We start from the raw sequence: 17,116 nt of genomic DNA, 5'->3' as shown, positions 1-17,116 counted from the left end.
GAAAGGAGAAAAGCAGGGGAACCCAAGCCAGTCTGAAGTCTCTACTCCTGTCCAAAGGGCACAGAATCCTTCTCTACCCCCAAAGTGTTAATGTAAATTGTCATCAATAAAAGTAAATAAGACCAGAGATCTGAATAAGTCATTTTTTTAAGCCAAGTCTGTATTGAAGGAGGTGACAAATCAAGAATTTTTGAACTGATGCTTTATCATGATTGGGACAGAAGTGGCCAGGCTTGTGGCCCCACCCAGCAGAGGACAGCAGAAAGGTCTGATCTGGGCAATGGGGTTGTAGCTGAGGGTAAAAAGACTTAGGCTGGGAATTCCTTCAAAAAGCTTCTCCCTAGAATCCCCAAGGCCCATGGGAGGTGGGGGGGCAACTTCCACCCTTTGCACTCCAGCCACTGCCTCCAAGGACAGCTGTCTTCTGCACAGGGCGTATACACATATACACTCCAACATCAGGCTTTCGTGGTTTTCCTCATTTATCGCAGACAACCGTTTCTCCAGCAAACAAAGACCATTTGTCTTGCTTCTTTCTCCCAGACCACAGAGACCACTAGGAAGCTGAAGGGGGTAAGTGGCACACTAGGAGCAGAGTGCCTGTTAGTGGCACAGGCCAGGGAGTGGCTGGGAGGCCAGGCCCTGGGCCAAGGAAAGGGCTCCTGGGGTGGGGAAGGAGCAGGCAGAACTAGCGGACACTCCAGCCAACTGAGTAACTGGCCAGCCAATCTTATCTTTTGATTAATACAAGTTTTATTTTAATGTAGTCCAATTTATCCATGTTTTCTTTTATGATCTATGCTTTTTGTGTCATATATAAGGTTTTGCCTACTCTAAGGCCATGAAAATATTCTGTTTTCTTCTAGAGGCTTTTTATTTTAATTTTCACATTTAAGTCTATGATCTATCACAAATTAATTTTTGTGCATGGTATGAGGTAGGGATCAAGGTTCATTCTCCGCCCCCCACCCCACCCCCAATATGGATATCCAATCGACCCAGTCCTATTTATTGAAAATACTGTCATTTCCTCTACTGAATACTTATGGTACTTCTGTTGTAAAGCAGGTGACCATATATCTTCATATGTGGGTCTGTTTCCAGGTTCTCCATTCCATTGGTCTGTTTAACTTTATATAAGTACAACACTGTCTTAACGTAGCTTTATAATAAGTCTTCAAGTCCTGTAACTTTGTTCTTTATGATTGCCTTGGCTCTACTAAATCCTTTGTATTTCCAGATAAATTTTAATATTAACTTGTTGCTTTCAAAAAACCTGCTGGTAACTTTGTTCTTTATGATTGCCTTGGCTCTACTAAATCCTTTGTATTTCCAGATAAATTTTAGAATTAACTTGTTGCTTTCAAAAAACCTGCTGGTGGGCCAGCCCAGTGGCGCACTGGAGAGTGCACTGCTTGGGAGCGCGGCAGCGCTCCCGCCAAGGGTTCGGATCCCATGTGGACACTGGTTCCTGCTCACTGGCTGAGCGCGCGGTGCGGGCGCAACACCGAGGGTTGCGATCCCATTACCAGTCAGTAAAAAAGACAAAAAGGAAAAAAAAAAAAAACCTGCTGGAATTTTTACTTGGCTTTCATTGGATCTATAGATATGTTTGGGGAAAACTGACATCTTAACAATAGAGTCCTTCCATCCCTGAATATCATTTCCCTCCTCCCATTTATTTAAGTGGTCTTTAATTTCTCTTGGCAGTCTTTTGTAGATAGTAGTATAGGAGTCATACATATCAATCATTAGATTTATTCTTGGATATTTGGTGTTTTTTTATGTGATTTTAAATGGCATTTTCAAATGTTTATATTCTACTGTTTTGTTACAAGCATATAGAAACAGTATTGATTTTTACATATTCAGCCATCTTGCTAAGTTCCCTTATTATTTCTAATACTCTGTAGATTCTTTTGAAATTTCTGTGATGACTGTCTTGTCATCCGTGAATAAAGATGGTTTAACTTCTTCTGGTGCAATCTTTAAACCCTTTATTTCTTTTTCTTGGCCTTCTGTTACTGGCTAGGATGTCCACCATAGTGTTGAATAGAAGTAGTGATAATGGACTTCCTTGTCTTGGTTGTAACATGAGGAGAAAAGTATTCAATATCAAATGCTTTTTCTACCTTTATTGAAATGTTCTAATATATTAAAGTTAGTTGAAAAGGATAGTCTTTTCAACAAATTGGATATACATATGCCAAAAATGAGCTTCAATTATATATCTTGCACCTTCTATAAAAATTTACTCAAGATGGATTATGGGCCTAAATGTAAAACTTAAAATTATAAAACTTCTAGAAGAAATAAATTCATTGTGACCTTGGTTAGGCAAAGATTTCTTAGATACAACACCAAAAGAATGATTCATAAATGAAGAAATTTATAAGTTAGACGTCACCAAAATTTAAAAGTTTCTGCACTTTGAAAATATTTGCAAATCATATATATGATGAAGAGCTTGTATCTAGAATATATAAAGAGCTCTCAAAACCCAGCAATCATTAGGGAAATGTAAATTAAAACCATGATATACACTACACATCCATTAAAATGGCTAAAATGAAAAGACTGACCACGTTCACAAGGATGTAGAGCAATTGGAAGGCTCATATATTGCTGGTGGGAATGTAAAAAGGTACAACCATCATATGACTCAGTCAGACCACTGCTACATACTTACCACCCAAGAGATATGAAGATACATGTCCATACAATTATTTGCACAAGAATGTTCATAGCTTTAATGGTAATAATCGAATACTGGAAACAACCCAAATATCCATCAACAGGTGAATGGTTAAACATACAGAAGTACAGCCATACAATGGAGTACTACTCAGCAATAAAAGGAACAAAGTATTGATACACACTACAACATGGGTGAATCTCAAAATAATTATGTTACTTGAAAGAAACCAGACACAAAAATAGTACATACTGTATGATTCCATTTATATAAAATCTTAGAAAAATTTTAAACTAATCTATAGTGACAGAAAGCAGATCAGTAGTTTACTAGGGGTGGGGTGGGTGGAAAGCAGGGAGGAATGGCAAGAAGAATGAGAGTGGTTACAAAGGAGCACAAGAAAACATGTTGGGGTGATGGGTATGTTCACTGTCGATTATGATGATTTTATGAGTATATGTAAAACTTCCAACTGTGCACTTTAAATATGTGCAGATTATTGTATGTTATTTATAGCTCTATAAAGCTTTTTTTTTTTTTTTTGTCCTTTTTGAGACCGGCCGCACCGCGCTCAGCCAGTGAGTGCTGTAAGTGCACCGGTCATCCCTATATAGGATCCGAACCCGCAGCGGGAGCGTTGCTGTGCTCCCAGCACCACACTTTCCCAAGTGCGCCACAGGCTCGGCCCTATAAAGCTATTTTTTAAAACAAGTTTGGAGCTGTAGATAAGAATTGATAATCAGCATACAGATGGTGGTTAGCAACATGGGAACATGAGCATGAAAACAGTCAAGGAGAACATGTAGTTTATTCATGTATTTAATACATATTGATTGGTTAGTGTCACCTTGTAATGCCAAGGTCAAGGGTTCAGATCCCCATACCAGCCAACTGCCAAATAAATAAATAAGAAATAAATATTGAGTACATACTATGTATAGATATTACACCAGGCACTAGGGATACTAAAATGACTGCATCCTTGGTGCTTTCTAATCTAGTGTTGGACTCATACAGATCAATAAGCAATTATTATAGTGTCATATATGCCCAAATGGGAGAGATTAAAGGGTTCTGTGACAGTATGCAGGAGATTTTTAGAGCTCAGAAAAAGCTCCCAGAGGACGTAATGTCTAAGCTGAGGCCTGAGGTCACACATATTGGTTCAGATAAACTCTTTGATAATAAAGATGTTGGTCTTTATTATGGGCTACTCAGAATTTAGCTCCTTCTTATGTTTGGAGAATACCTTAAGTTTTAGTTACCACTGAGCCCAACCTCCCTCTGTAGAAGCTGAACTTGCTTTCTCAACTTTTCTTGGAGTGAAAGGCATAGGCACTTGACCTAGGCTCTGCCAATCAATCTAGTTGACAACAACAAATCAAGAAAGGACCGTGGTGAGTTCTCTCTAGATCGCAGGAGCACTTGGGTCAAGATCAAATTCCTTAAGCAGCAGACATTGGTACAAAGTATAGTGTTTTAGGGCTTGGCAACAGTGGCTACAATTTTCTTACTGGACCAGTTGTGCAGTATAGTTTTGGGATGTATTCCTGGTTTTGTGGCTGATTGATGCTGATTCTCTAGTCCTTTTGTCCATTCTGTGAGCAGCACAATATTCTTCTAATAAAATTTCTCTTATGCTGAAAAGCAGAATCCATCTCTGTTGCTTATGACTAAAAACTCAAACTGACAGACAATTTGACACTTGGAAGTGGAATGCTACAAAACAGAACCTAGTATGTACAACTGACTAGGTGGAGGAGGCAGGATGGAAGGCACTGAGGACACAACTACTCTAGGCTGGGAAAATGGTGAACAATACCATTAAGAAATGTATTCTAAAGATGAGCAAGGCCAACCCCGTGGCTCACTCGGGAGAGTGCAGCACTGGGAGCGCAGCGGCGCTCCCGCCGCAGGTTAGGATCCTATATAGGGATGGCCGGTGAGCTCACTGGCTGAGCGCGGTGCGGGCGACACCAAGCCAAGGGTTGCGATCCTCTTACCGGTCACAAAAAAAATTTTTTAAATAAATAAATAAAGATGAGCAGACTTTGAAAGAGTATTCTTTCTAGTGTTCTTATCAGATGTGGCTGTAGAGGACAAGAAACCAGGGAGCCACAACTGACCTGAAAAGATAACATTACCCTAGAGATCCTAGACATGAAGTTGGATAGAGTAACTGGATGAGACTTTGGCTGATCTATTTAGGAAAGAAATACATGTTTCATGTAGGAATGAGCATTTTTGAAAGTGTGTGTATAGGAAGAAGGATATGTCTGAGTGATAGTAGGTTACATCATTCCTCCCCTCTTCCTTGCTATAGAGCCTCAATTTTGTTCCCCCAACACATGACTAAGTCATTTTTGGTAATCCTATTTCGTCAGCCAACAATTGGTTTAGGAAGAGGTATATGACCATGATAAACCAGAAATCTGCTCTGAGGTCAGCTAAATTCCTAATAACCTTGGGGAATCTAGAATGGGGTGACATCCACACGTTATGGAAGTTACCACAATACTATTTTAACCTAAAACCAGACTTTAAAATGCCTGTAGAAGTTGTATTAACTTAGGAACGCTGAAAATGTATCTTGTGACCCTTACTCACCTGTACCTAGGATGCAACTGAGAACCAATCATTCGCCTATATGCTGCTATGTAGCCAACAGAAAAAGTAACGTGCTGATTAAGGGCTGTCTTTCACTTCCCCTTTGTTTTCCCTGTCTCTGTGATTATAAAAATGCTGAAGTTCTGCTGGCCCTTTGGAAAGCACTTCCTACGGCAACTTAGCAGAACTTCCCCAGGCCAAGGTCATACATACTGGCTCAGATAAACTCTTTGATAAGTACATGTTGAGTCAGTGATTTCATGTGCAAAGGCCAAGTACCGACAGCCATGTCCTGTTCAGGAGTTGAGTCTGACTAGATTATGTTAGGAGATGCATGGCTAGAGAGAGTCAAGACATAAAATAGGGACAGATCATGCTGATCCTTGTAAAACCTGTTCAGAAGTTTGCATATTCCTTGCAAGATATGGTGGTAGCTTAAACTAGAGTAGAAACATGAAGATGGATATTGACTTTTTAGGAGGAAAATTACCTGGACTGTATGATTGATTAGATGCAGATGTCATTTATGACTGAGCCATGGGAGTGGATGAGATTATCAAAGTAGCATATGTGGAGTGGGAAGAGTGCCTAGGATGGAATATTGAGAAATAACAGCACATAAGGCAAAGCTCCCCAACTAATATACCAAGAATGGGTTATAGATGTGCCCAAAATATTGATCCTTTTCATTCCACATGGATGGTAAGAGATACAGGCTGATTACCTGTAACAGTGAGCAGCCTCATTGGTTTAACCCTAAGGGGAAGCCTCTTGAGCATAGACGTTATATTCTTTCAGCTTTATATGCCAAGTTCAATGACTATGTGAAGCAATATTTGAAACCCTGCCTAATAAATGTTGAATGAATAAATCTAGAACTTTGAGAGAGAAGGTTAAAAGGATAGGTTGGAACTAAATCAGTGATTCTTAAACTTCTAAAGTGTGCATTAAGATTACCTAGTGCTTCCCAAACTTGAATATATATATGATCCTGATTCAGTAGGTTGGAAGTAGGGTCTAAGGTTCTGTAGTTCTAAAATTTTTCCAGGTGATGCTGATGCTGCTGATCTGGGACTACTCTAAGATGCAAGAACCAAAAAAAAAAAAAAAAAAAAAAAAAAAGTTGCAAGAACCATCCAATACTGGTTAAAAATCAAAATTGTAGAGCTTTCTCTTGAAATACAAATTCAGTAGGTATGAGGTGGGACCAAGGAATTCGCATTTTAAGATTAACTTTAACTCTTTAGTAGATAGCCTAGGAACCCAGAATTTGAATGTTAAACTAAAGATTTTGGACTTTATCCTGTAGGAAGCAAAAAGGCACTGAAGGTTTCTAAACAAGAACATAATACAAGGGATATTTTAGGAAGACCATTCTGTTATTAGGAGCACGATTGTGATACCATATGAAAATTATGTTTGGTCTTTGTTTCTACTTCCTGACATACTTTTTAAAACCCTTAGGATTTTCTGAGTGGTAGGAATGATAACAGCATCTTTTGTTTCAACCTTACCTGTGTTTATGCTAATAAGGTGACCCTTGGTGGGCCCCTAGATATTTTCAGTATGGGAGATGGTTTCCAGAGGAACCAACCATGTGATTACAGAGTTGGAACTTTCAGCCCCATCCCCAAGGAAGGCTGAGGGGCTAGAGACTGAATTTAGTCACCAATGGCCAATGATTTTATCAATCATGCCTATGTAATAAAACCTCCATAAAAAGCCCTAAATGATAACGGTTTGGCGAGCTTCCAGTTTGGTGAACATTTTGAGGTGCTGGGAGGGTGGCACACCCAGAGAGGGCATTGGAGCTCTGTGCCCTTCCCCCATACAGTGCCCTATGCTTTCCATTTGGCCCTTCCTGAGTTGTATCCTGCATAACCAATTGGTAAAAGTGTAAACCAGTAAAGTGTTTCCCTGAGTCTTGTGAGCCATTCTAGCAAATTATCAAACCTGAAGAGGGAGTTATGGGAATCCCCAATTTATATATAGGCAGTTGGTCAGTGAAGAGCAGGTAAAAACCTGAGACTTGACATTGGTGTCTGAAGGGGAGCCAACCTGTGGGGTCTACACTAACTCCAGGTGATTAGTATCAGAACTGAACTGAATTGTAGGACACCCATTTGGGGTCAGAACTATTAGTTGGTGTGGAAAAACCCCACACATTTGGTGTCAGAAATGTTCTAGGTAAAACAATTCATAATGATAAACAGAGTAAGAGTTCACAAGTCATGTGGTGAGCTTCTGTCTATTACAAAATATAAGCTTTGTGAGGGCGGGAACTTTTATCTGTTTTGTTCACTGATGTATCTCTAGCACCAATAGTGCCTGGCACACAGTAGACACTCAAATATTGGTTAAATGAATGAATTGTGACAGGAACAGCATAAAGACTAAAATTAGGGTGGTGGCAATAGACATAAAAAAGAATATATGGATTAATAAGACATTCTAATGGGAAAAAAATAGGCCCCTTGATAGATGATACATAGTTCAAAACAAAAGATTCACTTGTATTAAGCTTTTGAAGTTTTAAGGTTCTTACTACATGACTGTTAAGCTTCTATCTTTGTAATTTCAGTGTTCATGGTAATTATACACTGTTCCAGTAACCTTAAACAAAAACATCTTTAAAAATTCTTATGCTGTACCTTTTAAAGTAAAAAGAAAAAAAAAAAGAATTGAAGTAAAATCTAAATGGTGTTACTTAATATAAATAAAAATAGTGTATCTGGTATCCCCTATGATAAAGATAATTGATATAAAACACTGGAAAAACTTAACTTTAAAAAACCACTACATACTGTATGCTATGGTTTGAATGTTTCTCCCCTCCAAAACTCATGTTGAAATTTAATTGCCATGTAATGGTATTGGGAATTGGGACCTTTAACGGGTGATCAGGTCATTAGGGCTCAGCCCTCATGGGTGTGTTTAAGGACTTTATAAAAAGGCTTTCGGGAATGAGCTCTTTGCCCTTCTACCTTCCACCATGTGAAGATGAAGTCTTCCTCCCTTCTGAAGGATGCAATGTTCAAGGCACCATCTTGGAATCAGAATTGCCAAACCTGCTGGCACCTTGATCTTGGGTTTCCCAGCCTCCAGAACTGTGAGCAAATTAATTTGTTCTTTATAAATTACCCAGTCTCAGGCATTCTGTTATAGCTGCACAAATGAACTAAGATACTGTATATTTATTAGTAAAAAACTACAATACTAACTTATCTAGTTAAAAAGGTTTTGTTGAACTGGATTATGATATACTAATATAATATTATACAGCCTGTAAAAATCTTATTTTTTAAGAATATTAATAGATATGAGAAAATAAGTGAAAATTACTGCTGGGTACAGGGGACTGGATTATAGAAAATTTTATTTTCTTATATTTTTCTTTCTATGTTCCAAGTTTAACAATTAACTGACCCAATTTCTAATTAGAAAACTTGTCTTTTGGAGTGTGTTTAATATTATGGCTGAGAGTATTTTATTGTTTTCTAATTTTTGGAGCTTGACAATACATTGCTTGATATCTAGAAACTGCCATTTGGCATGGTAGAAAGGAAAAGTGATACAATGACATCCTGCAATTCTGACTAATGAAGTTTGTTATATAAACATATAAATAAATACTAGCACCATTCTCTGTACCCTTGTTCTTTAAGAAATATTTGCCTGAAAACAGAAACTGAGAATTTTTACATGATTTATTTAATAATAAACCAATTAAAGATACAAAAATGTTTAGAGGATTCAAAAATTTAAATTTTTAAAATACAAATTCACTCTGTAATATGAAAACATGTAACATTAGAACTCTAACATAATGATTTTTCATCTACAAAAATTTCTCTGCTATACTAAATATACTAAAAAATTTGCAGAAAACAATTTTTCTTGTGATGCTAAATGTACATTATTTACAGTTCAAAAAGTAATCTAAAGACTATTTTATTTCAGAAACTTGGATATATATGTATGTTATCTTTGTATGCAGTTCACTCCTCCCCCCATATCCAATAAAAAATTATCCAAAATATAAAGCAATTATGCTTTTATAACAACTGACAAGTCAGCCAGATTAACCCAAGGCTCAAGTTCTTTCTTGGCCATTAAGAAAGAGCCTTGACTCTCAGAATAGCAATGTATCACTTAGCATTCAGCAACATAAGTTTACTAATGGACCACAGTGCATAGTGGTCCACAGAGTTAATGAACAGAGTACTTAGGAAGAGTTTATGGCAGATCTTACTGATAATAGAAGAATGAATTTTGTGAGGCCGCTTATTTTTCTGCAATATTGTAGCTATATTTACATTGGGAAATAAACTGATAATGATTTATTAACTGACATAACTTTAAAATATATGTGTTAGAATCATAAAATTTAGAAGTAGAAGAGAAATTGGAAATCAATTTCTACTCCAATTTCTAGTCTACTCCAATGCATCCCTTCCTTTTATGAGAAGAACTAAGGCCCAAAAAGATCAAGTGGCTTGCCAAGGTTACACAGCTAGTTAGTGGGAGTGCCACTCCTAGGCTGATGCTTTCATACTATCCTACTTCTGAAACAGTTCAGAGATATCATGGGCATGTTTAAACTTTTAATGTTATCTTACATATTCATAATTCATTATACAGTGTAGCCAACTAAAGTCAATCTAAGTGACATCATAATTTTAACAAAGTATAAAATAGGGTTCTTGCATTTGAAAGAGTCAAGACTTAACATATACAAGTGGAATGAAAACAGTTCCTATATAAATTTCCTGTTGCCTTATATTTAAGTACTGTATTTACAAAAGAATCAGAAAAGCTAATACAATGTAAAATTAGAAAAGAAGTTTATAAATGCTTATGATATAGAAACTGGAAAAAAAATTCAAAAGAATGTCTTCATAGTATAAAATGCATGTTCCTTCACAACTGAATTCTAAAACATTTGGAAAACAAAGAGAAACACTTGGGTTTTCCTCCCTCATCTAACAAAGTCAAAATTAACTCTAAATTATTTTTAACAATTACAAAATTAGGAACCTCTGTAGAATTTACCTTACAATCAATCAGCTAGTTTGCATACAGCTGAAAATGTTCAATTAAAAAATAATTATCCATAAGTTCTCTGGCATGTTAATTAAAAAGAGTTGGGTTCCAGCAGTTCATTTTGTTTCATAGCTACCTGGGAGGTAAATCCATTGGAACTGGATACCACCATCACATAAGGCTGTGGCGGTTGCTCAGTTTTCTCAGTATCTTCTTTCAAATGATCTTCAACCTCCTTTTTCTCTCCTTCCTGTGTAAGAGTTTTTGTTTCTTGAGCTTTGATAACTGAAGTGATTACAGTGCCAGGTGGGTGAGCAACCAGTTGTGAACTTCGAGGAGAAAAGGTCACCACAGGTGTAGTAGCACTGAAGGATGGAGATGAAGCCATACTGACGGTTCCATTGCAAATGGACTGAACATTGCTAGTAAGAACCTGCTGTACGTGAGCAGGGCTAAAGACAATGGAAGGAGGAGAGCCTGGCTTCTGTGACTGTAGCATGACATTTTCTTTCAGTACTGTCATGGGCTGTGATGATGGAATGGCTTGTAAAATAAACTTCTGAGATCCAGCACCTGATGATGGATCTGTGCTGGCTATAACCGTTGTGAGTGGCACTGTCTGGAGTGTTACAGTATGCAACTGCTGATTCCCAGGAGACACGACCACTGGAACTTGGGTGGCAGCCTGTATAGTCCTATTGAAATTATAAAATAAAAGTGAGACAATTAGCATATTCTACATCATTTAAAACTTTAACACCTGACAAATCATTTTGACAAAATATGCATTATACATTTCAAATGCTACTTCCCATATTTTCAACACAGCATAACAAACATTGTGCCACATCTTGTATTAAACATTGTACATACACAAAATTCTCAGGCCACTAACTATGATACCACAGTTATGAAAAAAAAGGCCTGTACAAAGTGCCACTTTAACACAAATGGGGAACCAATTTTGTTGGGGAAGGAGTGGGATATCAAAATGCTTAGGAAGGAAGTTATGTATGAGCTACTTGAAAAAAAAATTAGGAATTTAAAAGCAAACTTTTTGATTCGCTCTTGTTATTTTAATATTTGAAGGATAATATCAATATGCTCATCCACAGCAATTACCAAACTTCAACTTCTTCTTATAATTGTTCTCAACCTGTTTTTTAACATGTAAAGAGGAAAAATACTCAATTAACTAAAACAAACAAACCCCCTCAGTTTTAAATGTACATGTGACCGGATTTTTAGAAGAATTTTAATAGCTCACAATTCATATCATATTTACATAAAACAAGTCATGACTATAATTACCTTGTAAGGGTTCTTAGGATGGCAAAGAGCAAAAAATAAGGCCAAACTTTGGCAAAAATAAGTAGAAGTGTGTTTTAGTAGTTTCTAGGTTCAAATAATTTTCACAAACATTAGTGATAAATCTACAACTTAATATAAAATCCTTTAATGTAAAATCTAGCTTCTGTAAAGTTTTTAATCCCATTTATTAAAGAAAAAGCTACACAAATGACATTATAAGTCAATCAAATTTTAAAACTTCACAGCTGTGAAATTTGTAGTTATGGCCATTGTTAATATAACACAAATGCAGTTGAAAAAACTCAGCATCTGGATTGCAACTGTTTCCTCTGAATGTTATTTTATGAAAGAAACTTGATTGTTACTTCAAATGGCTAACAGGTAGATTAGTCCCCATAAGCCAAATATTATTACCAGTAGATTATTAAAGCTACATTTAGTGAGTTACAGTTATGTGGACTGTCACATATGTAAGAAATGAAATTCTGGAGCTAGGAGGAAAGATAAAATGAAAACCCAGTGCAACAACTCAAGAGAAGACTGAAGTGAGAAGACACAGAATGACTAGAGCCCACTCATTCTTGTAGGATAGATTCCCAAGTTCAGATTGCCACCCAAGTCACCATTATGAGCATCAGTGTACACAGCAGGATATTAACAGCTCTCTTGAAGTACAGAGCTAGAAGAGAATATGAGTTCAGTTATGAAGATTTAATAGGTGGATAAGTCATGGCTAGGAATAAAAGCCAGATGTACTAATATTACTGTGCAGGCAAGGTTGAGTTGGGAGGAAACAGAATCACCTTGGGAGCCAGTGAGCTTTTCCAAAATACACTGTGACTCCCTTCTCCTCCTGCCAACCTGAATCAGGGAATCTTGCGTGGAATATCAGTCTGGGTTTATAGTACCTGACCCTACAGCCAGATACCTTTTTTTAAATAAAAAAGCCCCATGGGCTACCCATGCCAAGAGTTTACATACATGTATGTATAGACAAAATAGTTCCTGGCAAATAGCACCAGACTATATCTATAAATATGTGTAGCTTTGCCAACCTATAAATACTATTATCCCCATTTTACATATGAAAAAAATCACACAAAGAGATTAACAGCTTGCATAAAGTGACGTTATGTAAGAGGTCAACTGTCTGCAGAGCCTGTGTGCCTAACAATTACAACATACTGCCACCTCTTAAGTCCTGAATAACCTCAGCTAAAGATGAATATTTACTATTACATGTATCCTTAATCTATGGGCAATTACAGCTCTTTAATACACACCTCCCCACTTCCTCTTTCCTTCTGTAAGGTGTGGCACAAGTAATAATGTACTCGGAAATTTTCCATATCACTAATCAGGGCTACCACTAGGCCTTCAATGCTTCTGTTCAAATGAGAAAAAGATGTCTCCTTTTCCTGAGATACCTGACTGCCATCTGTCAGAAAATATATATACTTATCTACAGTATCTACAATGTAAATTTATTGGCTTACTTGAACAAATTCTAAAATAATTTTCACTAATAAAAAATTCAAAGATTAAAGAATAAAATATTATGAAGTCTTTCCCAACAACAGGAATTAAAATTTTTTTTCTTAGTTAATGATTAAGCTGTTGATTGTGTCTGGTTATATTATAGTTTCCTGTTATTTTTTTTTTTTTTGCAGCTGGCCAGTACAGGGGTTAACTGCTTTTTAAAAATCTCCTAAGCTGCTTATAACCAACCAGTACAATATTGGTAATTTATAATTCATCAAAATTTCTGAGGCTAAGGAAGATATACAATGTAACATTTATTAGCTTTTGTTCAAGATGTACCAAAGTGTCAGAAAGTATCATTTAATTATCACATTTACCTCTAAGGTTGAGTATTATCAATCCTTATTTTACAAATGAGAAAACAGAATAGTTACTCTGATATAATTTCACATCTAATAATTGGCAAGGGTGGAGGACTGGAAAGTCATGTCTGCATTCTTCCTGCTCCATGACATGGTTTTTAAGGTAACCTATACATTATATATTTTTAGAGGATAATTTATTTAAAAGACCCTAAGACAGACTACTACTGCTTGAATAAATATTATAGAGAAAGAAGTTACGTTAGGTAAATGGACTTCCAAGTTTACCAAGCAACAATTTTCAGACAATTTTTTACCAGATTTATTTTTATTGTTGTTTGACTAACATGAAGCCAAAGTCAAACTGAAATCTGTAAAAGCTGAGCACATATACCATAAATCAATAAAAAAAACTTAAGTGATTCAAAATAGATACATGTAATTATGTGAGATGAAAAGAAATGACCAAAGGAAAAAAATTGACATGTTGCTCCCTCACTGTAAATAACTGATAATTCATAGACTTATGTAAATTACTAGGCAGTGTGGCAAGTCATTAAGCTCACTGCTTTCGGCTTGCATCAAAACAATATTTCCATCACTTACGCGATGTGACCAAGCTCCTTGTCCTCTCCTTGCTTCAGTTTCCTTGTCTGTAAAATGGGGATAATGCTACTTACACCTCACTGAGCTGAGGATTCTATAAATCACCATACATAAAGTGTATGAAATACGAAGATGGCTGGTCCCTGATTTAACAATTTTGACTTCACGATGGGTTTATCTAACCCCATTGTAAGTTGAGGAGCATCTGTAAAGAGTGCTCTATAAGTATCAGCTCTTGTTGTGACATTAATGTAATAATTTGTCTAATTTTAAGTCATATGTATTCCCCTTCTCTCAACCACAGGAAAAAAAATCTTTAAAAGGTCTCCGGTTTTATTAATAAGTAGTTATAAAATCAATAATGATATAGCCAAACTACTGTTAATTTTCTTATGGGTGATAATGTGGTTATTTAGGATAATGTCTTATTTCTATGAGTTATAAATTGAAATATTCAGGGGTTAAATGTCATGATGATGTTGACTTACTTGACAAATAGTCAAACAGAAAAAAGGATATAAAGTAAATACACAGAGAAAACAAATAAGGAGATATGCTATCAATTTGTGAATCTAGGTGGCTGGTAAATAAGTATTCATTATACTATTCCAACTTTCCCATATTTTGAAATTTTTTAATAATAAAAAGTTGATTAATTATAAAAATGTAAATACAAGGAATCACTAAACCAGAAATTAATTATTTTTATAAAAAGCTACTCTAAAATACGTTAAAATTTCAGAGTGCTATGTACAATTGGCTTGAAACTTATTTTCTTTCTATTTAATGGAAAGGAACATGATAATAGCAAAATCTAAGTAAAAATATTCAGCAGTTGTAAGTATTCAGACACTGTTCCTATTCATTAGGTTTTGCTTTCCACATCTAGTATTTTAAGGTTAAAAGTTGTAAGTATTCAGACACTGTTCCTATTCATTAGGTTTTGCTTTCCACATCTAGTATTTTCAGGTTAAAAAAAAAATGCATTGTATTAAAGGCTTACCTGCTTATAAATAAGTAAAATTTGGGGGAAGAAATAAAAGGTATAACCATTTGAGAGAAAAGCTTTTTAAAAAGACGAATGATTAAAGAATATGTGTGTATACATACATACATACATATAAATACAGGAACGATTTGCTACAATAAGAATGTATGTTTTAAAGTTTGAAAAAGTTAAATTTTGTATTTCTTCATTCTGTAAGTAGTTCACTTAGAGAACTCATTACCCTAAGAGAAGATAAAGAATATATATACTACTGAAAAATAAATTCTATAAATATGAATGAATGTATGTTATGTCAGATACTATGTTAGGTGCTAGGAAATTGACAATGAGTAAAGTATGGCTCCTACAGATTTAAATATACAGGAAGAGACAGATATTAAAATCAACTGAAACACCAGGTTGATGGAACAGACTGAGGCAAGCAGTCAGCTTTACCTGGAAAGCAAGGAAGGAATTATGAAAAGAGGATGAGAGCTGGCAGCTCAGGCTACAGATATGGGACTGCACCCTGTGTGTGAGCGGATCTAACAAAAGCTGCAAGAAGACAGTATAACAAAGCTAGTTTAGAAAAATGACTTGTGGATTGGCCAGTTAGCTCAGTTGGTTAGAGTGCAGCCTTACAACACCAATTTCATGGGTTTGGATCCCTATACTGGCTAGCTGCCAAAAAAACAAACAAAAAAAATAGAAAAGAAAGATGACTTTTACTTTGAAGTTAGTCTGAAGAGAAAATATATTAGAAGCAGGAAGCAGGGGGGCCGGCCCGGTGGCGCACTGCTACAGTGCGCTGCTTGGGAGTGCGGTGGCGCTCCCACCGAGGGTTCGGATCCCACATACAGACCGGTTCCCGCTCACTGGCTGAGCCGAGGTGTGGGAGCAACACCGAGGGTTGCAATCCCGTTGCCGGACACGAAAAAAGACAAAAAGGAAAAAAAAAAGAAGCAGGAAGCAGGGAGAGAGCCGCCCATGGAACCCTCAGGGACCCTGGAAATAAAGATTCCAGTTTGAAAACCACCAAGAGGAAATGTAGCTCTGAACTTCCCTGGCAAGTCTTACAATGTTCTAATATGTGGCACTGGGTATTATTCAGAAATTGGCATTCAGTGTAATATAGTATTCAATACAATATCCACAATTTAATATCTTTAAAAGTGAGAGATGTTTTTTGTTTGCTTATTTTTCTTTTTTGTTTTTTATTCTCATGGTCTAAAAAGGAAATTTTGAATTCAGATGCTAAAAATTCTACTGAATCACTTCAAGGGGGTCCCAGTGACAAGCTGTGGCCATCATATGTCTCCTATCAACACAAATTCACACAGTGGTTAAGATGACAAACAGTCTAGAAGCGAATGAGAAGAACCACACACTTCCAACCGGATCCTCAGTCAACACAAGTAACCAATAGGAAATAGAGGAACATAAAACATTCAAAGGCAAATAGAAAGAGTAGAAGCTAAATAAGTACTCCTTAATAACAGTTTAAGACTTACCATTCCTGTCCAATTAAAATGGAAAAAAGTGATCTTTGTACTCTTCTTCTTACCAATCAACTGAAGACTTAAGAGAATTAGATTTTCACAATGTCAAAAATTTAAATTGACTATACAAGGAAGACTCACTTATCCAAGTCTGTCTAGGTAATGTTAACTTACTTCAGGATCAACTGAACAAAATCCTCAGCATTTACATTCTGGAATATATAAATACAGGACTGAAGTCTACTAATAAAAATAATCGAAGAATCATTTTTATTAGCTTTGGAAAAGCTATGTCTTATTATAATTCATGTTCTGGAAATTCATGAAAGTATAAACAGAAAAACAGAACACTACAAATATGCATCTAATTTTCTGCCTTCACCCCTTATCCCCATTCTAAATTGGCTGAGACCAGCCAGTCCCAAATTTCTGCAGAAGACCAGTCTAAAACAGGATTCTCTTGTCAATTTGTTGTTTAGCATCTTTCCTGGGTTGGTGAGGCAAATCTGATTTGATTAAACCA

The 17,116-nt window shown here is 36.2% G+C and overlaps 1 protein-coding gene across 2 annotated transcripts in view; it reads right to left on the bottom strand.

Annotated features, from left to right (window-relative positions):
- Positions 1-8,887: 8,887 nt before the first annotated feature.
- The window catches only part of ELF1 (E74-like factor 1 (ets domain transcription factor)), a 57,642-nt gene continuing 49,413 nt past the window's right edge, over positions 8,888-17,116 (bottom strand). For both annotated transcript variants that reach the window (XM_008588874.1, XM_008588875.1), the window contains exon 8: positions 8,888-11,040. In XM_008588874.1, coding sequence (XP_008587096.1) covers positions 10,437-11,040 — 604 coding nt within the window. In that variant the 3' untranslated portion in view covers positions 8,888-10,436. The remainder of the gene's footprint in view (positions 11,041-17,116) is intronic.

This window comes from Galeopterus variegatus, unplaced genomic scaffold (genome assembly GCF_000696425.1).
Source record: "Galeopterus variegatus unplaced genomic scaffold, G_variegatus-3.0.2 Scaffold5079, whole genome shotgun sequence".
NCBI lineage: Eukaryota > Metazoa > Chordata > Mammalia > Dermoptera > Cynocephalidae > Galeopterus > Galeopterus variegatus.
This window is presented reverse-complemented; position numbering and strand designations above follow the sequence as displayed.